Source organism: Diabrotica undecimpunctata, chromosome 8 (genome assembly GCF_040954645.1).
Source record: "Diabrotica undecimpunctata isolate CICGRU chromosome 8, icDiaUnde3, whole genome shotgun sequence".
NCBI lineage: Eukaryota > Metazoa > Arthropoda > Insecta > Coleoptera > Chrysomelidae > Diabrotica > Diabrotica undecimpunctata.
In genome coordinates this window covers 118,415,228-118,440,313 of record NC_092810.1, presented here as the reverse complement: position 1 = coordinate 118,440,313, position 25,086 = coordinate 118,415,228, and the positions used below count along the sequence as shown (strand labels likewise).

Genomic DNA, 25,086 nt, shown 5'->3' with positions numbered 1-25,086 from the left:
TTCATCAGGTAATCAAACAAAAAACATTGTATATCATAAAGCACTACAATAAAAATAAAACAGATTTGTGTTAATAATTATGATTTACAATAAAGCGATTACTGAAAATACACTCGCGATCATAAAATCCGGGTCATCTTGAAAATTTCAAGTTTCTTCAATATTTTTGCCTCTGGTGCAGTAATAACCTTTTTTTTGGCTAATGTATTTTTTATTTGTCATCAATGTTTGTTTTGAAAGAAAAAAAAAATGGTTTTTTATTGTTTTTATTGAAAAAAAAACAGAAAACAAATCAAGTTGTTGATAAAACAGACATACCAAAAAATATGGAAAATACAGAACGTGGTAAAAAATCAGTGAAATTTCAATAACCAATATTGTGTATTGCCTCCCCTTGCTCTAATAACCTCTTGCAGACGACGGGGCATACTCTTAAAATTTTTCTCCGGATTACATGTTGTGGTATGTTATTCCATTCACTCACTAACAGATCCTTAAGCTCCTGTGCGTTGTTAGGAGGAGGTGTATGGGTTTAAATACGTTTTTTCAAATCGTCCCAGAGATGGTCGATGGGATTTAGGTCCGGAGACCTAGCTGGCCAGGTTACCCTCGTAATTACAACTTCGTCCAAGCATTACATACTGATCCTGGCAACGTGCGATCGCACGTTGTCCTGCATAAAAACGGCGATTTCTCCAAGCCCTGCCATGTTCGGCATACCATGTTCTTCCGGAATCTCCGTAATGTACCTTCGTGCAGTTAGGGACCCATTTCCGATGAAGGGTAATTCTGTGTGGAAGTCGGAAGATATACCTCCCCAAGACATGACCGAGCCTCCACCAAATGGCATTCTTGGAGCAATGCAAGCTTGTGAAAATCGTTCACCGGTTCTCCCCCAAACTCTTACACGTCCATCGGATCCAGTTAGTCAGAAACGGGATTCATCTGAGAATAACACTTTGCTACAATCGTTAATTGTCGAGCAAAAGCTAGTCGTGCAACTCGAGGCACCCGGCGAAGTGGCGGTCCTCTAGCCATTACCCGAGAAAATAGTCAAGAAGAACGAAGTCTTCTTCTGACTGTTGCAACACTAAAATTGCGATTTCGTACTTCCTCTAGACGATTTTGATGCATAACCGCTGTTGAGGTCCGGTTTCGTAAAGACTGAAACACAAGGAAACGGTCATCTAGTGCCGTGGTCGTTGTTCTTCGTCCAGAGCCAGGTCGCTTGGTTAGCAAACTTGCCTCCTGAAAGCGTTGAAGCACTCGTTGAACCGTAGAAAGGCTTACGCCAACAGTTCTTGCGACTTGCCGTTGAGTGTGACCGTAACAATTTGTGCCGTTTCAACAGTCAAAGGCATTTTTGTCAAAAAATAAACACTAATAATGGCACTAATAAACACTAATGGTGGCAATAATAAACGTTTGTCCGTTGCATTTTAACAGAAAGTCGAAGCACAAACGAGACATTTAAAACAAGCGGAGTTACAGGTAACGTTCATTTTGGGAAGTGTGCACTTTACCGCGAAATTGGTACTATTGAAATTCTTTGTTACAAAGGAAACCGCAACAATTCTCAGAAACATGCATTAGTTTGTATTTGTGTTATTATTATTTACGATAAAGCTCGTTAAAAATGAAATATCGCTGATTTTCAAGGTGACCCGGATTTTATGATCGCGAGTGTACTTATATACGTTTTATTTCATTATTCTTTATAACATCGGTTAGTAACCGTATGTTAATAATAATAATAATAAATAATTAATTTGGTCTATCTTTTAGTGGGTCCAAAAGGGTGGTCAAAGTTCGTGGAAGCGAAGATACTTAGTCACCGGAGCTGACCCTCACACACCGCCCTATCATCATGATGACAGTTCTGTTCAGAAGAATTAAAGAAATAAACTGCCTTACTCCAAATCTATTTGACAGAACGAAGTCTGTCGGATCCACTACTAATAATATATTTACCAAATTTAACTTTCTAAAATACATCCACCGGGATAATAGCCATTTCGTAATTATTACATTGACAGTAGGAGATATCAGTGATAATTCTACACATCGACGTACGTTTCGTTCAATATTTTAATTTAACTTTTCTGAAAATGAATCATGACGCACGGGAAAAGATAGAGTGGACGTACTTTATGTATAAAATATATTTTCGAATCTTTTACAATTTGAGCCATTAATATATTTGACATATTTGACGTTAGAAATAAATAAATTCATCTGACATATGCATGACATACATGTACAATTTTTATACAAAGGTCAGATAAACAATGTCAGTTTCCAGATTTAAATTACTTTTGCAACCGAAGATATTCTCTATGCGATCTATGCGTTTTAATTACGACAAATCACGAAAAAATATAATCTTAACGAAAGAATCGAAAGTGATAGTTCAAGGTTTCACCGGTAAAAGTGGAACCGCTCATGCCAAATTATGTTTAGAATACGGAACTCGTATTCTAGGTGGGATTCATCCAAAGAAAGGTGGACAGAAGCATTTAAATTTACCTATTTTTGCTACAGTAAAAGAAGCGAAAGCAGCTATTAATCCAGATGCAAGTCTTATATTCGTTCCACCTGCCACTGCTGCAGAGGTAAGGATCGATTCAGTATAATAATGTAATTTCAAGATGCGGTTTTTTTTTGTAGACCTTTTCTTTAATGATAATGCTTTAAATAAAAAAAGATCTTTATTTAATAGTAATAAGACAATGACACTTTTAATTAATCTCTTCTTTTAGTGTTTTTTACAAGATAAGTACTTATGTGTTTTCTTTATTATTTTGTCAATATGTACATGTACAAATGTTCGTATGTATTGTTTGTTGATTATCCATGTTTTTTAGTTTTTCCAGCAACCTTATACAAATCAGCTGCTTTAATTTTCCTATTTTCTCTCTTAAACGATACTTCTCTTTAGCGATCAACTTTCAAATTCTTTGAGGGTAGTCGCTATTGGAAGGATTTACTGTCTAAAGATAATTATCTATTGTTCCCATTTTACCGGAATCTATCTTCTTCCAACCACTTTACCATTTCTGTTTTTATTACATGAGTATCGCAACCTTTTTTTATTTTAATTCTTTTGAAAATATATTCTACTGCTTTAATATTTATCTCTTTAGATTTTTAGTCTTCTTCGTTCATTTTTTCTGCATTTATTATGCTTATTAAATTTAGCCAGTTTTTCTTAAATTTATATGCATAGTGATCTTTTCATATTTTAAGGTTCTGTTTTAAGTACGAAAATATCTGTGTTTTTTAACATTGCAAAATAAACAGATCACAAATGCACCGAAATGCACTGACATGGGGATTTATAATTTGTATCCACTTCATGCCAATAATTCATCTCGCTCCTTCGCTTCCGATCTCTAAAATGCAACGTACTGTAGGAGCGACAACGTTTTATGAATTTTTTGTTAAAATGTTATTTAGAAAAGTTGTTTAAATAGTTGCACTAAAGCCATGTCAACTAATTCTTTTGTCATTAAATACACTTTGTAAGTAATATATCATTAGATATACTTTGGTACCAGGAATTTTATCTCAATTAGCCGTGTCACGCGATAGAGTAGACAATAAAACGACGTTATTGTAATATAAAAACAGAAACGATACTTACTTAAATGAGATACAACCCAATAAGGCTCCGGGATTCGACCTCATAACGAGTAAGATCCTCCAGGCACTAACCCATGACTGTTACAGAATAATCACTATGATCTTCAATGCTATGCTTAGTCTGCATTACTTGCCTCTGCAATGGAAAGTGGCACAGATTATACTCATTCAAAAACCTGGTAAAGATCCAAAAGATGTCAACTCATACCGACCGATTAGTCTACTCCCAGTCATGTCTAAGGTCTTCGAAAAACTTCTGCTACGAAAAATCAAACCAATATTGGACGAAAACTGTCTCATACCTGACCATCAATTCGGTTTTCGTAACCAACATGGTACAATCGAAAAAGTTCACAGACTATACACAACAATAAGAAGTAGTCTCGAGAACAAGCAATACTGTACTGCAGCCTTTTTAGACGCCTCTCAAGCTTTTGACAAGGTCTGGCATACAAGACTTGTGTACAAATTAAAGAAAAAATTACCTTACCCTTACTTTAAACTGCTTCAATCATACCTTACAGAAAGGAGATATCTGGTAAAATATAGTGAAGCCTATACAAAACTCTATCCCATCCTATCTGGTGTACCTCAGGGTAGTGTGCTCGGACCGATTCTGTACCTGATATATACGGCTGACTTGCCAATAAGCAATAACCTAACGCTTGCAACATTCGCAGATGATACTGCTTTTTTGGCCTCTCATAGCAACCCAATAATAGCATCAGAGAGACTGCAACTACATCTGAACAAAACAAATGAATGGCTTAAACTCTGGAGAATTAGAGTATACCCCACAAAATCCACACAAATTACATTCACTTTAAGAAGAGGTACATGTCCACAAGTTAACCTCAATGGACATCCTTTCCCCAAAAGCATGACGTAAAATACTTAGGTATTCACCTTGACAAACGTCTAACTTGGACCAAACATATATGGACGAAAAGGCTTCAATTGGGGATTTTATACAGAAAACTTAACTGGATGTTGGGAAAAAACTCTCACCTATCGATTGACAACAAGCTGCTGATATACAATATAATAATAAAACCCATTTGTACATATGGCTCACAGCTCTGGGGTTCAGCTAGCAAATCTAATATTATGATAATACAAAGATTCCAATCCAAAACTGTGAGAACAATCGCTAATGCACCTTGGTATATCCAGAATGATGCAATACATAGAGATCTTCAGGTACTATTAGTCTCTGAAAAGTGCAAAAAAACTTCTGAACAATATCAAAACAATTAGGTTGCGGGTGCATCCTAATACCCTGGCACACAATCTTCTCAACAACCACCAAGCGAAAAGATTGAAGCGACATGACCCCTTGGACCTACCTCACCGATCCTCACAGAGCCTACAGCAGTGGGAGTTACGTCTTCAACAGCACCAAGCCATTGTGATCAGTGCCGCTTTTAGTGCTCGAGTATCAGTGTATGTGCGCATCCTACCGGTAAAAGCCAACTTCTGTCGTGATGATTTGGTCACTGGACCTTACATCTCTCTGTCATGTAAAGACAAAAAATTTTACTTATTGTTTTCACTGCAAAACAGATTGTAAAAATCTTAAATGTTAATAAAAAAAAACTATACTTATATAATATTATATATACTAAGTAAATCTAATAAAATAAACAATACAAAGTATATAAAACAAAAATATTACTCAGATCAAAATAAAACAAATAAAAAAGCTAAAATACCTACGTGATCAAACGACAAATGTCCCTGTGGATTAAAAATTTGTAATTTATTTGTAAATAATAATACAGCAATCTAGATAATATCCTGGTTCACTGGGGCACAACCTACATGTATGGACAGTAACTTTACTTTTTCTATTTTCGTAACAGAACTTGCAATATTTCGTAGGTGTTTTCTTAATACCTGGTGCTGCCACTCTTTGTGACATAATTTAACCAGCTTCTGTGGGTCGCCGATGTGCTTCGTTTTCTTCTGCCGTCTTCTGGGCCGGGGCTAATAAACTTTGTCTGGACTCGAATACGAAAGTCTTAAAGACTTGCTTTTTAAGTATTTGTTATATAAATGATGTGAATTGATAAGCCGTAGGCCATCTTAATGTCTTTCTCACTGCCAGGTAACAAGAGAGCATTTGGTCATATCTATCAATACCGTAAGGTATTGTAATGTACTTATTGTATTGCACGATCGGTAAGGGCTTCCATACGATTTGTTGTCTTTTGTTTGGTACATCCACCATTATGTTTGAATATTCATTAGAAATATAGGACAGATTGCTCTTAACCCTTTATTTCTCTATTATCACTCCATCTGCATACCTTCCTATTACTTTACCTTTCTTTAACACGCTGTCTTTTATTTCCTTCCTTACATGGCTACATGCTTTCTGTCCAATCTTAAAGTTCCTGTACAGTGTGTTTTATGATTCAATAGTGTTCTAGCTAATAAAAAACTGTTATAATAATTGTCCATATAAACACTATGTACTGCTTCCAAAAAAACTGTCTAGTAAATGCATTACCACTTTTGATGTATAATCTTTACCACCCAGATCGTCCAGTTTTCCTGCATAAACGGTAAATTTTAAAATAATACCAGTTGGGGTTGCCAGCATGTATAATTTAATACCATATTTATGTTTCTTATGTTTGATATATTGGCGAAATTTAAGTCTGCCTCGCCATAACACTATAGACTTATCTAAACTTAGCTTCCGTCCTGGATAATACAGTGCTACTTTTTCGTTAAAAAATCAAGTAAGTATCTAATCATTTGTCTTTAGGTGAAATATTATTTTCTCTATTTTCCGTGAAATTTAGACAACGCATTATCAATAAAAACCGATTTCGGCTAATATGTTTGTTATTATAAGTAGTTCTAAGATAAGTAACAAATCTTGAGATGTTAACTGTTCCCAGTTAGTTATCGTGCATTTAAAGCCCGTTTTTTTAGATAAAAATAGATTTATGGCGTAACTGTTACTTAAATTACAAATTTTTGTAATAAAATCGTTTGTCACAAACAATCTAAAATATTCAATCGGTGTCATTCCAGTTACGTCTACTAATAATATTTCGTGTTCCGTAAATTCAGAAACATCTTTCCTTGCGGTTGGATTTAAAGAAAATTGTTTACACTGGTCTTGATATTGAGAAAGGTTTTGTAGACGCTTATTATCATTATTTTGTAAGACGTACTATTGTACACCAAAATCGTTTTCCGAATCCTCCTCAGCATATACTGTATTTCGTCCGGTTCATCCAAATCATCAAATGAGGCCATTATTTGCAAAACGCGCTAATCGACAAAAGTTTCGAAAATTATTTTTTTTTTGATAAGTTTATTTTAATTTAAATAGGAATCGAATGATATAATCAGAATTTGCCAAAACTCGTTCTTTAGGATACAAATGCTTTCGAGAAAATTACAGTTAATTGCAGAACTCGCTCTTTCTTTGCTTTGAATGTTTACCTGAAAAACTCGCTATTTGCTCTACCACCAATGAAATTTGCGGGTTAGTTTACGTGACGAACACGCTACTACAACAGCTGTGTTAAAGAAACAGATTTTCAGTAGTCTATAAATATTCAAGCGATTAAACAGTTGTATTTTGGCGTATTAGGAACAGTTTTTTTTATTTTTATGGAGTTAATAAGTGAAAATGGTTGTTTTGTTAAACCTAGTCCACAGGGAAAAGGGCGCAAAAATGTTTTTCAGTCAGAAACAGATAAAAGGAATGTGGATAAACTTGCTAGGTAAGTGATTCATATTAAAATTTATGATTTTAGACTTCTGCGACAATCGTTTGATTTTTTATGCAGTTTCACTTGATTTTCGCGGTTTAACGTTGGGTAGAGCTACAGTAAAGTTTAAAAAGAGTTGCATTGTTAGAGAAATACACCAAAAGCACTGCCGGCCTTTCCAACTTGTGGTCATAGCGGACCACCCGGATTGCCGCATTATTGTACCACACTCACGATAAAGCAAGCGACAGATTTTCATGCCTACAGCATGAGATAAAAACTTTAACAGTCATGAGATAAAAGTAAACAAGACCTTCTGATATTGGCTTGTTGTAAGGGACAGAAGCCAAAAAGAGTGAAATCTAATCATGCTGCAGTGTCGATAAAATACCATGTACGTTTGAGTGAAGGTAAGATGATTAGAGTATGTTCCAAGTCGTTTCTAGGAATTCCAAATTTAAGCAAGGACCGCATACAAAGAATTGTAAGAAATTTTGTTATCACTAGGAAACGTAGAGGTGGCTATAGAGGGTGTCCAAAAAATGGTGAAAAAAGAAACTGCATCAAAAAATTTATAGAATTCATAACATGTATAGAGTCTCATTACTGCAGAAGCAAGACAAGCGTGAGGGTCTACTTGGGATGTGACCTGAAGTTTAAAAAACTTTTCGACCATTATCTTTGAAGAGTGTCTCAGCCTTTGCATGTGAAGCTTGGTTATTTTTGAAAGTATGTGAATGTTAACTATAATATTGCTTTTGGAACTCCGCTGACTGACTGTTGCTCCACTTGCTTGAGAACAAAGGAGCAGTTGAAAGTACCAACTTCTTTAGCTCTTCGGAAAAAGTTAGACACTAAAAATCGTGTTCATATCGTAAAAGCAAAGGCTTTTTCAAACTTCTTAAAAATCCAAAATTCAACAAAACTTACTTTTCGTTCAACTGCTAAAAAAACTTGGCAGTCACTAGACTGCCTAATCAAGCAGCATATTTCAGCCAGCAAATAAACTATGATAATTTTACAGTTGTTGTTGAAACTTCTACCGATAAACTAAGACCAATAAATGTGTTTTCTTACGGGGGTACCGAAATTGACTTTCGAAAAGATTTTAACACAATAGCGTTAGCTTTGCAACATGCTCTAAAGAAACTTGATTTTGATGTCAACATAAAAACAGTACGTTTGTTCGCTGATGATTGCGGTGGATAAAAGAAAAATTCGAAAATGATGGCAATGTTGGCTTATTGGCTTCTAGAAGAATCGCCGAATCATATTAAGTAAACAAATTGAATTAATTTTTCCGATCGTCGGTCATTCCTTTATTCCGCCTGATCGTATTTTCGGCCTTATAGAAAAAGACATTAAAAAATGACTGTTATCGTGGAAATTAGTGGCTAGTAAGGTTTAATCAGAAAGCATTTCATTGTACGGAAAATCAGTATGGGTTAGGTTGTGTTTGATTGGAGGGTATAAACAAAATGAGTTATTAAGCTGCCTAGTTCATGGCACTTTGAATTTAATAAGGCAAAGCGATTTAGTTTTTACAAAAAAGTGTTCTAGTCTAATGTGAATCCAATAACCGAAATGACGTTATAAAAGCTAAAATCGTTTGTAAGAAAAATTTTTCTTTTTCTTCAATGGCTCCTAAGAAATTACCACTGGAAAAAGAATTAAAGGGAAAAAAAGGAACTAATAATAGTCTTCTTTCCAAACACCTTGTAGAAAGCTGTAGAAGCATTCCTGAACTAAATTTTTACACGGAATACTTGAAGACAGATACTACCTCACTATAAGAAACCATTGATGGTTTAAAAAATTGCCAAAATGCAGAAACTGACTGTTTTTTCGTTTGAGCATAACTGATTGAGACTGCTTTTGATTTTTTTAAACATTTTCTTTATGACTAAAAATCTTAAAATGTTATTTTCATGAATAAATCCCTTATGCTTTTTATTGAACTCATTACGGTTTATTATTATTTTATATATTTATTTACAAAAGCGTTTGTTTGCAATAAATTTTTTTTCTAAAAATCTGTAAATATTTTAGGTTAGAAACTTCTAATTTCTATTGCTAAAAGCTCTAAGCATCTTTAATAAAATTCTTTAGGAATATTTAAATTTGAAACATTGAAATTTGCTTATGGTATATGACTGGTAATTTTGTCAAACACAGAACATTTTATATTTGTGCTATAATCAAACACACATGATTCAATTTTTAAATTTACAGCCTTTTTTACGTTAGTAATACTCATAAAAATACCTAAGATATTAAAATTATTATTATATGTTTTTAAGTTTAATTCACTTGCCAATCTACTTGTTACTAACGATATTTAAGATCCTATATCCAGGAGGCCTCTGGCAGTGATATAATCACCCCTTATTGTTTTAATTTTTACTCTTACTATTGGCAACAGAACATTATCAGTTTTTTCATTTATTGAACCAAATGTAATCACCCTTTCCTCTGTGTTACTACTGCTACACTGTTTAATACTAGCTGATGGAGAATGTCTGTCCAAATGCAGCAGAGAGTTATGTTCCTTTTGCCAAATTGAACACCTGAAACTCATTTTACATCTACCAGGATGATTATTTAAACAAATTCTACAAGCCTTATGCCTGTCTATAAAAGACACTTTCCCTTACTGAAACAGATTTAAAATTGGAACAATTATAAATTTTATAACCTGAGGATAAACAAAAGCTGCACCTGGCTTCTAGTTTCACTTTACTTGTAACCAAGTGAGTTTTTTGATACCTTTCTTTGGTAGTGGCATGTTTTTGATCTGAAACAGTTACAGTTTCTAAGGCTGTGGCCCTATTTTCAAGATAACATCTTAAATTTGGCTATTTTTAGTTGTCCCTATCAATTTGAAATGATCTGTTATTATATTGATCTAGTTTTTTAGGCAAAATGCATATAAGGATCATATCCCAACTTTCTACAGGTTGTTTTAAATTTTTTAGTGCACCTAACTATTGTCTTACTTTACTAATGAATTCCCGTAAGGCAGTGGAAGTTCCTTTTTGCATGGAGGGAATGTCAAGTAATGAGTAAATGAGAATTTATTAATATTGTTTCATTGTTATAACGGTTATCTAAAAATTTTAATGCATTATCATAAAAGTCATTTGTTAGAGGTAGATCATTAATTAGGCTTCTTGCCTTTCCTTCCAAATGATTCTTTAAATGAAAAAGTTTTTTATCATTTTGAAGTGACTTAATTTTATCAAAAATAGCTATAAATAAATCTATAAAAGGTCTATAACCTGTTAAATTCTTACCATCAAATGTCGTAATGTCAATTGGTGGAATTTTTGAAGCTGAAAAGGAATTGTGTACAATATTTTAGGGATTACTTACGCTCTGTACTACTGTTTCTGTTTTTGAAAGTTGGTTGTTAATTTTAGTTAATGTATTAAAATACTCTTCTTCAATATCTTCTAGGGAATCATCAGATTCCTTGTCAAAACATAAAATATCGCAATGAATTGAACTTTATTAAAATTTTCTATTATTAGTTCTTTTCTAGTTTGCAATTAACTAATTTTTAACTCTAAAACTTCATCATCAAGATGTGCTGAAACAAACCTTGTAATTCTTTTAATAGACTCAATGACCTGGGTCTTATTTGCCTTTATCTTGTTAATATCTTTTTTAGTAGCCATTTCTTTATACAAAACTATCAAAAACAATTTAAAGGATATACAATTAATATAAACTTTAAAAGAAAAATTTGCACTATAGATTGTTATTGTTTACACCAAAAATAAATTTGTCAATCAAACTTGTTGCTGTCAATTTTCTGTCACTTCTATCTGATCGATTTTACCACAAAACGACTTGATACTTGATTTCTTCAGTATGGATGGATTTGGTTCTAAGATGGCCGCCGCCGTTCACATAAATAACAAGAAAAAGATGTTGGAGATATTTCTTTTTATTGGATAATTTTGTTTCTTTAGGTTTTCTTGTTTACCTTTTGAATTAATTCCTAGCTTTTTTATATCTCCAAGGACCAAATTTAATGTTGGCTTTTTACAACATTAAAGAAGTTTCGCTGGTAAGAACGCTAGAAATAATTTAGGCAACTTTTCATGATAAAACCTTTATTTCCACATACACAACTTACACTAATTTTTTACTTTTACTTGACTTACACTTTTATGTAACTTAATTTATATTTTTCTACGATTAAGTACAATTTTGCCCGTCGGGCCGAAGTCATCCCTTCTGCCCGACATTTAATAACGAACTTTTTGTTTTTTCTAACAACGCGCACGCGTTGGAATTTAAAGTTAAACCGAGAACACATTGTGTCACACAGAACATAAAATATGTTAAAATATATTGTGTTGAGAATTTATTTTACCAACACTTTTCATCCATACAAGTAAATATTTAAAATATTTACCATACGCTGGAGCTATATATACTAACGTGAATATAAATCAAAAATCAAAGGATTCGGCCCAAAACTGTGTTTTTTAAGGCTGCAAAACAAACAGACGACGAATTCATCGAAATTCGCTAGACCGGGGATTTATAATTTATATCCACTTCTTGCCAATTCATCTAGGCAGAAATCCCTTTGTGAAAACGATTTCCTAATTCTCCAAACTAGAGTAAAGGAATGTAAAATAACAATAACATAAACAGTTAAGGTTTGATTTCGTTACAGAGTACCACCATTCGCTGATATGCTTATTTTGTGGTATGCTGTAACGAAATCTAACCTAAACTATCTTTTTATTTTTATTTTATATCTGTTTTAATTTAATTCTGTCATTGACTTTAGATTTTATTTCATTTTTATGGCCTTTATTCATAGATCTTATAGTACATTAGAAATGTTTTTTATTTGTTATGTATTTTTTGTTTGTTTTATGTTCGAATTCTTCCTAGATTTACTTTTCCTATTTTTATTTTATTTTTGACACTATTTCGTATTTTGTATAGCTGAAGATCTAGAGTATTATATTAAAAGTTTTGTTCTAGGCCATTCTTGAATCAATAGTTGCCGAAATACCATTAATTGTGGTTATAACCGATGGAATACCCCAGCATGATATGGTGAGGGTTAGGCATGCGCTTATAGGTCAGAACAAATCCAGAGTAATTGGTCCAAATTGTCCTGGTATTATTGCTTCAGGACAATGTAAAATTGGAATAATGCCAAATGCCATTCATCAACAAGGTAATTTTTTTTCTCAAAAATGTAGTGAAAACACAAAATTTTTTTATTAATAATAAAAATAATTTTATGGTACATTTAATATTTATAAAAAAATTAAAGATGTAAGAGGTCAGTACAAAAAACGTACAAATATAAATAAAAATAGAAATAGAAACATCTTTATTCACAAAAATCGATTGACATACAAACACACGAGTTAAATGACTAATTAGAGTGAATAGTGTCAATAAAAGAAATACAAAAGTAATAAAAATATACAATCAAAGTACTTATACTTACTTACTTAGTCCTAAGCCTTTCTACCGTTAGGTGTAAGGCTGGTCGGGTTAAGTTTTGCACTGTTGTCTCCATGCTATCCGGTCTTGTGTTAGATTTCGTGCACTTTCCCATGTCAATCCTTTCTTCTCAACTTCTTTTCTGATTTCGTCTACCCACCTAACTCTTGGTCTTCCTCGTTTGTTTTTCCCTTGCACTCTCGTTGCAAACACTCCTTTTGTTAATCTTTCATTCGACATTCTACACACGTACCCGAACCATCTTAGTTGCCCCTCTACTATTTTTTCGTTTATTGGTTCTAGTTTTAGGTTTTGTCTGATTGTTTCGTTTCGTATTTTGTCCGTCCTCTTTCTGTTTGCTATTTTCCTCAGGAACCTCATTTCCATAGCATTGACTCGAGATTTTTGTCTCCCAGTCAATCTCCATGACTCGCTACTATACATGATTGTAGGTCTAACTACTGATTTATCGACTGCCGTTTTTACCTTCTCCGGTTCTTCTTTTTTTCCCAAAAATGTTGTTTTCATAGTGTTAAATAAGATTCCTGATCATCCCATTCTCTCATTTATTTCCATGTCTTGTTTACCATTTGATTCAATTATTGCTCCTAGGTATTTGTTAAAATGTTAATAAAATGTTGTTAAAATGTTCCACTTGTTCTAGTTGTTTTCCGTTTAATTGTATTGCGCGTGTCTTTCTCTTATTTGAAATTCTCATTGTTTTTGTTTTCTCTGTATTTATTTTCATATTTATGTTTGACAGTTCTTCTTCTAGGATTTCAAGGTTGTTCTGTAGGTCTTCTCTGTTTTCTGCTATCAAAAGCATGTCGTCTGCAAAAAGAAGCTCTGATAGTTGAGTCTGTTTCATTTGCCAGTATCCTAATGTAGGTTTTCTCGTTCTTCTCTTGGCTTTCTTTATTGCTTCATCCAGTAACACTGAAAACAGCAGTGGGTTCAACACGCATCCCTGTTTAACGCCTTGACTTGTAGTAAATTTTTCGGATTCCTTGTTGTTGGTTCTCATCGTATTTGTATTATTATTGTACATATCCTTTATTACATCAATTGTTATCCTGTCAACTCCTCTTTCCTTGAATGTCCTCCATACGTCCTTTCTTTGTATTCTGTCAAACGCCTTTTCCAGATCAATAAAGCATATATGTATTTCTCTATTTTTATTGATAGCTTTCTCACTTATTTGTCTTATTGTGAATATGTGGTCTTGCGTGCTTCTGCCCTTCCTGAATCCACATTGTGTATCTTCCATAGTTGGTTCTATTTGGGTTTTTATTCTTGTTTCTATTATTCTTGCGAATACCTTCCCAGGAATACTTGATATAGTAATACCTCGGTAATTATTACAGTTTCTCTTGTCGCCCTTTTTGTGTATTGGTAGTATAATGTCTTTCTTCCAGTCCTGTGGTATTTCTGCTCTCTTTATGATATCATTCATTAGTTCTTTCATGCTGTCCACTCCCTCTATTCCCATGAATTTTATCATTTCCGGAGTGATATCATCCTTGCCCAGTGCTTTGCCTAATTTAACTCTTTCAATTGCCTTTTCTAGTTCCTCTGTTGTTATGGGTTCTACTTTTTGTTCTTCATTAATTTCTTGTATCTCCACTATGTTGTCTACGTCTGTATGAGTTAGCTCTTTGATATGTTCTTTCCATCTTTCCATTATTTAGTTTTCTTCTGTTATTACCTTTCCATTCTTGTCTTTTTTAAATTCGGCATCATGTGTTCTTTCCTTTGTCTGAGCTGTTTTAATGCTCCATAGAAGAGTTTTTGGTTTTCCCTATAATTATTTGTCATTTTTAGTTCAAACTTTTCCCATGACATTTCTTTTTCTGCTTTCACAGCTATTTTAACCTCTTTTCTTTTTTATTTATATGCCTCATAATCTTCAGGGCGCTTTGTATTTAGATATCTCTTCCATTTTTCTTTTTTGTTCTTTACTTTCCTTCGTATTTCGTCCGTCCACCATTCAGTTCTCCTCATGCTATTATTTGCTATTTTTGTCTTCCCACAAGTTTCCTCAGCAACTATGATTAAGCTGGTCTTTAGATTTTCCCAGTTTTCTTCTATACTTGCAGTTTTTACCCTACCTTTCAAAATATTGTCTAATTTTTCTTGGAATATCTTCTTATATCTTTCTTCTTTTAATTTGTACCTTTTTATTTTTTCATTTACTACCTTTCTTCTCTTTTCTTCCTTTTCTTTTGCTATTCTCATTTTCATTATTACTAGATGATGATCACTGCCAATCTCTGAGCCTCTTTTCACTTTCGTGTCTTGTACTCTTTTCCATTTGTTGCTACTTACCAAAAAGTAATCTATGATTGATTTTTCATTTCTACTTTCTTGTACTCTCGTGTATTTGTGTACTTTTTTATGTTTACATTTGGTATTGGTTATAACAAGTTTATTCTCCATACATATTTCTATTATTCTTTCACCATTTTTGTTTAGTATTTCTTCTCCTTCTTTTCCCATGCATTGCTCAATTCCATTGTTATTATTTCCGACTCTACCGTTTAGATCTCCCATTACAATTATATTTTCTTCCTCATTGTCAATTTGCATTTGGAGCTCCTCGAAGAATTTATCCTTCTCTTCCTTTTTTGCATCTTCATTTACTCCGTAGGCTGTTATTATTGTCCATATTTCCTCGTCTATTAGTTTCATTTTAAGCGATAATATTCTCTGGTTAACATATGTTTCTTCTATAAAGTATTGTAGTCTATTCGGTGCTAAAGTAAGAGGATAAAAAATAGTACAAGAGATACAAAAATAATAAAAATATATAAAAAAGATACAAAAGTAATAAAAATATACAATTAAAATAATTACACATAAATAAGATAACAAAATTTAAATCACATGTATTGAATAAAACAACAAAAAACAAGTTTTGTTTTCTCCAATCTTTATCTATCTCACTAAATATTCATTGACCGAATATGGTTAAAGATATATTATAAGATCGCTTACATATTGCTTAAAGCTGTTAAAATTGTTTTCCATTTTAATCACATCCGGCAATTTATTATAATTTGATATAAGGTTGAATGCTCGAATAAATGAACTTTAAAAAAATTAAAGGCAAATATCTAACACAATTTTAATAACCAAATTTTGCCCATTTACTTTCGCTTTCTACAGCATCATCAGGGGCATTTCGTCAAATTTGGACTGTCCAGCAAGCGCAGAATGTAATAAACATGAATTTAATCATAAATTATACATAACAATACACTAAAACAAGGACAAACATTTTAAAATTATTTAAAAATTATTCTACGCTACATTCTTGTCGGCAACAGGAGAGACAATGGATTCTTAGATCCTTTAGAAACATTTTTGCAGAGTGCCTTCCAAAATATGGTACCATTTCTTCGTCTATAAATAAATTATATGCCATATGAAAATACCAAATTGCAAGAATTTTTGATTCATTATGTCAAAAAAGGTGCAAATTTGGCAAAGTTATCATTTTTATCTAACACCGTATTATCCCTTATGTTAATATACTTTTTGATACGCCAAAATGGATTTCTACTCATACAGTTCCTAATGAATACCACGTTCTTATCCTGGTCCTTGCTCCAGTAGATATCCATTTGTGGCAAGGTGTGATATCCTGTAAGAATGAGTATTCCCAAAAACCTTTTCAGTGATGAAAATGAATTTGTCAAATGAAAATGATGACAGTTATTATCGTTCACATATGTATTTTATAGTAAAATTAATAATAAGGTTGTAAAATTCATCATTGAAGAAGAGCTGGAAACATTCGTCAGGGGTTTTTCCATCGACACGGTTCTCAAGTTCTATCCCTTTTTCAATTTCATGTGACTGTGGTGCTGATGAAAATGTCGGATCAGTTATTGTAGACAATTTTGGAGTTGTCACACTACATACTTTACGTTTTTTATTTGATTTGCTAGTTGTTGGTTCAACGTCGAATGACTTCCTAGTAGGAATCTCTACAAAGCCGACAATTTCGGATTTACATGTGGAAGGTACCCGAAGAACAATATCTTTAGCAGAAATCTCAAATGTACCGGCAATCTCTCGAATCTCATTGTTACCTACAACGTCACGTAATAGTTGATATGAAACTAAAAATAGTAAATAGTTTACCTGTTACAACATTATCAATAATTTCTTCATCTGTCAATTCGTCACAGTCCGGAGGTATTATAGCTATTTCTGCGACATCATCATTATCACTGAGCTTCTCCAATTCGGCTTCTAATTCCAACAAAGTTAGAGCCCTTTTAGGGATATTTTTCCAATTCGACATATTGTCTACGACACTACACAACCTCACAACCCTAGATTTCTAACACCCTTTTCTTTAACCCTTTCTAATACAAAATATAATAATAACTGCGTGTGAGTCACTTTGAAATTTCTGACCAAACAAGTTTCGAAGTCGACTTCCGCCAATGGTTCGTTATCAAATCATTATTTTCAAACACGAAATTTGATGACTAAAAAAATCATTTTAGTTTTTGTAAATTTTTAATTATATTATTTATGGCGATTAGGAATAATGTCGGGCTAATTATAGAACCTTGAGGGGTTCCGTTTTCCTCAATATGTTCTTCGGAATATGAACTTTGAACTCTGACTTGAAATGCTCTTTGTCGTAAAAAGTTTTTAATAAATTCTAGAGAGTTTCCCCGGATATTCCATGAGTGCACCTTTTTTAAAATATTATATCTCCAGCACGTGTTGAATGCTTTCTTTATATCGAAAAATATTGCTATACAGTGTTGTCGCATCGCTAGTGCTTCCTGGACATCGCTTTCTAAATCTAGTATATTATCTATGCCTGATCTTGATCAGGCATAGATCAGTTTTTCATTTGGGTAAAAACTCGTGAGTAGATTGTTGTCTAGTAAAATTTCGGATAATAATGGGATGATGGTCGCTACTATATGTATATGGTAGGACTTCCAACAAGAGCTGAGGAGACAAAACTGGATCGCAAAAACTTAAGTCAATTGCAGATGAATCTCCCGTCTGAATGTTAAAACGTGTAGGAGTTCCATCATTAAGTAAGTTTAGCTGTAACTCAGACGTTAATTTTTCCAGTAATTTACCTTTACTATCTGTACGTACTGATCCCCATATGTTATTGTGACCGTTAAAATCACTGACTATAATACGAGGAGATGGTATTTGTTCCATAAGACTATTTATGTCATCAAAAGCAAATACTGCACTCGATGGTAAATAAATATTACAGATGTAGAGAGTTGAAGGTACTACAAGTTTTATTACTACTGTTTCAAGTGTGGTGTTTACAGTAAATAGGCTTGCTACAGAAGATTTTTTGACCAAAGTGGCAATCCCACCAGAAGAATAACTACAATTGCTTATTCTGTCATTTCTAAAGCAATTGAACTGCTTAGGATTGTAATTTTTGTTTGGACTAAGGTTAGTTTCTTGGATAGATATTATATCTGGGCAATGGTCAGAGATGAGTTTTTGTAAAAAGGCAAGTCGATGGAAGAGTCCATCGATATTCCATTTGAGTAGTGTTGTGAATTTAATTATTTAGAAAAAAAAAAAAGAAAAGAAATGAATTGTTTAGGCACTGAATTAAGACGTATCACTATCGGAATCTAAATTGCTGTTATTACTAATTTTTCTTTTTAGTGTGGTAATACTTCGTTTAGCAGATCTTCCTTTTAAATGGGGGTAAATTGTGTTTAGCATATAAAAAAAGTGCTGGGATATCTGTAGTAAAGTCTTGAATTATGTTAATGGGATTTTGTACACCACTAACATTACTTAAGAGTAAACAAAATTGATCGAAATTGAGGATAAATAGGTGTGATTTATTTAAAATAAAGTGTTTTACTGATTAGAAAAGAGTTTGACTGGATGGTATGGTTTCTGTGCAATCTTCTCTAGTCTTAGCTTTCTTCATTTTAGGTGCTGGTTTCGAAAAATGGTTTTCTTTTAGATCCGTGTCTGGCGGTATAAGAATATCATGAATATTCCGTTTTGGCTTACTATTTATACCTATTGTGTCTATTGTGATATCAATATTGTTGGTGATAGTTTTTTGGTTAGGTGTTTTATCGGATTTTTGTTTGATTGATTCTGTTTTATCTATAAAAGATGAAATTGGAGTTGGCATAATGGCATTGCTAAGTTCAGTTTGGGATAAATTATCATTATTGGTTTCCATAGAACATTTTTCAACATGAACTTGTGAGTTTTCATTGCAGCTATGGGCAGTATGTCCGGTCTTTTTGCAGTTGTAACATACCATACTATCTTGAGACAGAAAGATTCGATATGTTGTTTCGTCATGATTTATAGCAAACGAATCAGGTAGTTCTATACTATGAGGACTTACATACACCTGTTTTCTGAAACTGAGAATATGACTATACTCGGGTGATGTAGCGCTGATTTTTAAAAATGTAATTGGAGATACCATGTTAAGTCTGATATTTTGTAGGTAGTTGATTAATAAACTATGCGGTATGGTGGGACACGCATTTGGAAGAACAATCTGTTCCGCAGGGGTGATTAATCTTCTAGCCAGTACAATTACATTTTGAATTTTTATATGAGCGTGGTTTTAAAATTTTATATAGACGATAGTCCAAAATTAATAATTAATTATCCAATATGTAGAATAAAAACTTACTGACTGTTAATTACTTCATATGCAAACATAACAAATATTATTTCACATTTTATTAATTGTATTAAACACTGATATTAAATATCAATTAACAATATAATTGATTCAAAGCGATAACGTGTTCACTGTTCGAAGGTTCGAAATCAACTCGTAATTTCGTTTTGTTTGCTGATACTGCTCTACATATTTGGTATCTATCCTGCTAAGGACTAATAAATAATATGTTACCTTTTTTTTATTTCATATTACCGTTTTTTCTTGAAAGTAGTAATTGAAAATAGGAACTAGTATTTGCATAAATATTTCTCATGTAAATGTTTTAGTACACTCCGGACTATCACTACTTGCAGCTTCTTTTGCAGCATTGTCTGCCTCTTCATTTCCTGGAATTCCAATATGGGATGGTATCCAGAATAACATAATGTTTTTTACATTCAGTTGAACGGTGTGGATTTCTTCTTTTATCTTGATGACTAAAGGATTAGTTGGGTAGACATATTGGATTGACTGTACGGAACTTAGAGAGTCTGTGAGTATAATATAATTGGTATTATTGGATGCGTTGACAGCAAGGGTGGCCTGGTATAGAGCATATAGTTTAGCAGAGTAAATGGAGTACTCTGAAGGGAGTTTGTATTTATTTGTCGATGTTGGGGTTATGACTGCAGCACTAGTACCTTCATTTGATTTAGATACGTCTGTGTATATATGTATATAATCCTTGTAGTTATGAAGCATATCGTTGAAGGCAGATTTAATTAACTGTGGGTTTGTTGAATGTTTGTCGAAAGAAATGAGGCGGGTTAGGCACTGAGGGTTCTTTATTTGCCATGGAGAAATTGAGGACGATTGAGAAGAAAAGCATTCTGAGAACGTGTAGTTTAATTTATTTAAATAGCTTCTAATCCTTGCGTAGAAAGGTTTGGCAGTTCTTGGCTTATTTATGAAGAGATTTGGGAACTTTTCTGTAAAACAATTGTGAATAGTAGGGTTTTTTGGGTTACTTTAATAAAGTCTTCTGTCTTCTAAGGACGGTTTACCAACTTCACAATAAATACTTTCTATTGGTGTTATGCGAAAAGCTCCAGATATTATACGTAAAGATAGGTTGTGAAGACTGTCAAGTTTTTTTAGCAGTGTCTTAGTGGCTATAGAATACAAAGTAGATCCATAATCTAATTTTGATCTGATTAATGTTCTGTTTAACATTAAAAGTGTTTGGCGATCCGTACCCCATTCTTTATTGGCCAGAGTTTTTAGAAGATTTAATCGCTTGTGACAAGATAACATCAAATTCGTTATATGAAGTTTCCAGTTTAGAGTTTCTTCGAATGTTATGCCCAAGAATTTTATTGACGTTACACGTTTTAGGTTCTCATCACATAGTCTTAGGTTGGGGGGTGTTTGTGATATTTTTCTTAGAAAACAGGATGAAACGAGTTGTTTTAGTGGAAAAACAGAAACCTGTTTTTTGTGACCAGAGTTCTAAGTGTTGTATAAAGTTCTGTGTGTGACAAAATATATTTTGTATATTTTTTAACTTTGCAAAAAATTACAAGATCATCCGCGTAGACGCGTGCTTTTATAGGCGATTTTAGATTTTTGAGAATATCATTGATTGCTACTATAAAGAGCGTAGGACTTATAACCGAGCCTTGAGGAATGCCATTTTCTGGATACATTATATCTGATGTTGTGTTGTTTGTCCTAACTCTGAAAGCTCTATTTTGAAGGAAGTTTTTAATAAATAAGAAACAGTGACCTTGGATGTTCCAACTATGTAATTTTTTTATTATATAATCGTGCCAGGCTGTATCAAAAGCTCTTGATATGTCGAAGAAAACCGCTAGACATTTATTCCTTAGTGCGAATGCTTAAGAAATGTCACTTTCTAAATATATGATATATTATCTAAGGTTGACCTTTGCTCTCTAAAACCACTTTATTCTGGAATAATTAAATTTTGTTTTTCCAGGTATCATCTTAGTCTATTATTAATATTTTTTTCTAGTAACTTACACATGGCGCATGTTAAAGATATCGGTCGGTATGACTCGGAACTGGTTTTAATACTATTAGGTTTTTGTATAGGTATAACTGTGGATTCATGCCATTTTTCAGGAAATTTGTGCTGTAGCCAAATAATGTTAAACAGATTTAGAAGTTGTTTGTGAGCGCTATCTAGAAGGTGTTTGATAAGAATACTAGGAATATCTTCCGGACCAGCGCTAGTTTCTTTGACATTTGATAATGCTTCTGTATTGCTTCTAATTGAGAAATGGGTAAATTTAACGGTTCATCTGTGTTAGGTATAATGCTCATTTTCTTATTTTCTTCTAGCTGTTTGTAATTAATGAACGATTGTTTATAATTAGTATTACTGGATCGGTTTTTGTATGTGTTAGCAAGGATTTTAACAATCTCAGTATTACTAGGAACTGCCTTTTCATTTATTTCGAGGCTTTTAATATTCTGATTGCTATTTAATCCGGATATTCTTCGGACTTTGTTCCATACTTCAGTCATGGGAGTGTTTGCATTTAACGTTTATACATATTGCGTCCATGACTGGCGTTTGGCATTTTTAATTGTCTTTTTAGCTATAGCACGTTGTTTTCTGTATTCAATTTTATTCTCAACAGTTTTGTAGCGCTTGTATTGGTTAAAAGTTTTTCTGGTTTTCCTATTGCTTTTTCTGTTGCTTTTATGATAAAGGTAACAAGGTTCTGTAGTGTCTCTTCTATATTTGAGGTACTTTTAAATGTGGTCATACTGCTTTCGATTAAGTTGGAAAAAAGATTCCAGTTAGGGTTTTTTAAATTCCATTTTGAAGTAAATGTCTATCCACATCGGTTTTTGTTATTATGAATAAAAAGTGGATAGTGATCACTGTTGTATAAGAAGTCGAGCCTATCCTAGGTGAGCTGTGGGGTCAGACCTGGTTCGCATATTGTAAGGTCTATACATGAAGATTCACCGTTCTGTATATTGAATCTAGTGGGCCTGCCGTCGTTTAAGACTGAAAGGTTGGACTGTTCAAATATCTCTTCTAGCAGTCTTCCCCTAGTATTTATAGTAGAAGAGCCCCATAAAAAGTTGTGGGCATTAAAATCGCCCAAAATAAGTCTGGGTTGCGGACTTTGTTGTAACAGTTCAGTTAATGCTTCTGAGTCGACTTAAGTTTATGAAGGTAGATATAAGTTACAAACGTAGATATTTAGACTTGAGTTAAGTTTAATGCAAATTGCTTCTAGATTAGTTTAAAGAGAAAATACAGTGGTTTCAATTGACTTTTTTACAAAGATAGCTACTCCGCCGCTGGCTTTTTCTTGGCTAGTTCGATTTTTGCATTAACTTTTAAATTGTTTTAAAACTTGTATTTTTTTATTTTTGAAATTAGTTTCCTGAAGACAAATTATATGTGGATTGTATCTAATAGCCAGAATTATTTGGAGCATCGAAAGGTTATTGTAAAAACCGTTAATGTTCCATTGCAAAATTGAAGAGAAACCCGTGTATAATAAATAAAAACTGAAACTTGGGATTGTTACAGAAGTTTATGACTCGATCCCTGAGATAACTCACTTTCAGTCTCTGATGTCTCACTATCTGAGTAGGTCATCTGTAAATGTATCAGTAGTTTCTTTCTTATTTTTGTACATCTAGATTTAATGGATCTTTGTTTGAAGTAAGGGTATATTGCTGTTGGCGTTTTCACTAAAGCTTCTAAATCGTTAGTGTAGTTTTTTATGACGCTGACTGGATCCTGTGCACCATAAACATTTTCAAATGGATTGGATATTTGATTAAAATCAAGAATAAATGGAGGGTTTTGCTCTGAGATAAATGCCTTGGCCGGTTCCATGAGTATGTGAGTTGGTGTCTTTTCCTTGCTTTTATTTTGGTTTTTTGGATGGAGCATCATTTGGTTTAACAAACGGGTCTAGACTTGGGTTTTCTGAATCAGCGTCTTGCGCTGGAGGATGTGTGACTATTTCTTACAAACTGCGTTTTTAGCTATTTGTGTAGACTGGGTTATATCTATATTGATGATTGGTTGTGCGGTTGGAGTTTTTAAGGGGTTAGTTGGAAGTATTTGGGTAGGTGTGGATTGCGAAGATGTTTTGGAGTGAGGAGTTTGGTTATATTTTTCAGAAACTGATTCTTGGTTTGTTTTGCAATTTACTGCAGTATGGACTTGCCTTTAACATGAAAAACATATCAAATAATCTTGTGACAAAAAAATCCTATAGTTGGTGTTATCATAATTAATTAATATGGATTCAGGTATTGAGGAAAGCGGTTGTGTGATAAAAATTTGTCGTCTAAAACTATAAACGTGGCTGAATTCTGGCAAACCGGCAATTATCTTGAGAAATTTTATGGGAGACATGGATTTAAGACCCAATTTTTCAATTTCTGGAGTTAGTAAAGCATGCGGAATGCTGTCTTTCTGCTGGAGTGACTAGTTTGCGTGCTTGGACTTGTTGATTATTAATTTTGATAAGTCCTCCATAATTATTCATAAAATGTTTAACAATGTTTTTGTTTTCAAGGTTTTCAACACTCTGTTGTTAGAAAGCCGTGAGGATAATATAATATTTTTGGGCTCGATCAACATTCCTAGTGGAATCAGGTAATCTTGAAGTTTTAGGTGTTCAATGGCTGGGAATACAATAGCTTGATCTTTGGTAGGGAATTGTTGTTCAATTACAACATATGAATAAGTTTTAGTATTGCTTTCCTTTTGGGAGCTTCTGTAGTCAGAAGTCCCGTCAGTTGGATTTAACATCTTTTCTTTATAATTTAAAATTAATTTAGAACTGAAATACGGACCTGTTTTGGAACAGGCAATTTTATCATGTCGTTATAGATAACGAATAAACTTGTTTAGAGTTTTTATATATGAAGCCGACTTATGATAAATACAATAAATTCCTGTGAAATGACTCTGTTTTATATAATTTTAAAGAGTAGTTACAGGAAAAAATTTTTATCAATAACTACTATCTAAATAACTGTTTTTGTTTGGAGCTAACAAATTTGCACTAATTAGTATACCTGTCAGGACCGAACTCGATGTCCTGTCTTGTTTTCCACAATATTTCATTTTTAAAATAAATAGCTGCTAGATAAATAGCTACAAATAACATCGTTGATAGAGACGGCATACTGATTATCACAAATTTGGGATATAATAGGCAGATGGAAAGAGTACATTAAGAAAGTTTTTAATGGTAAAAGGCCCAATCTTAAAATTAAGGATAAGATTAGCCAAGACCAGAAAATTGACAGTGTCGGATGAAATACCGAGTGAAATAATAAAGCTTTTCGTAGGTTCAGGTAAAAAACCTTTCGTTTATTTTTTTAATCAAATCTATAAAACTGGCTATAAACCAACAACATATTGGCTATTGTTGACTTTTGTGACATTATTTAAAAAAGCAAATGCAATGTTTTGTGAAGACTGAAAAACTTAATTTATTCTGGATAAAGTTCAATCTAAAAAAATTATAGAATTATTATACGCTTAAAGTATTGTTCTCTAACGCT

General features: G+C 33.0%; 1 protein-coding gene across 1 annotated transcript in view; it reads left to right on the top strand.

Annotated features, from left to right (window-relative positions):
* Nucleotides 1-2,222: 2,222 nt before the first annotated feature.
* Nucleotides 2,223-25,086, top strand: part of LOC140448537 (succinate--CoA ligase [ADP/GDP-forming] subunit alpha, mitochondrial-like) — a 38,595-nt gene continuing 15,731 nt past the window's right edge. The window contains exons 1-2 of the mRNA XM_072541619.1: nucleotides 2,223-2,612; nucleotides 12,384-12,582. Of these exons, the coding sequence (XP_072397720.1) occupies nucleotides 2,289-2,612; nucleotides 12,384-12,582 (523 nt within the window). The 5' untranslated portion in view covers nucleotides 2,223-2,288. The remainder of the gene's footprint in view (nucleotides 2,613-12,383; nucleotides 12,583-25,086) is intronic.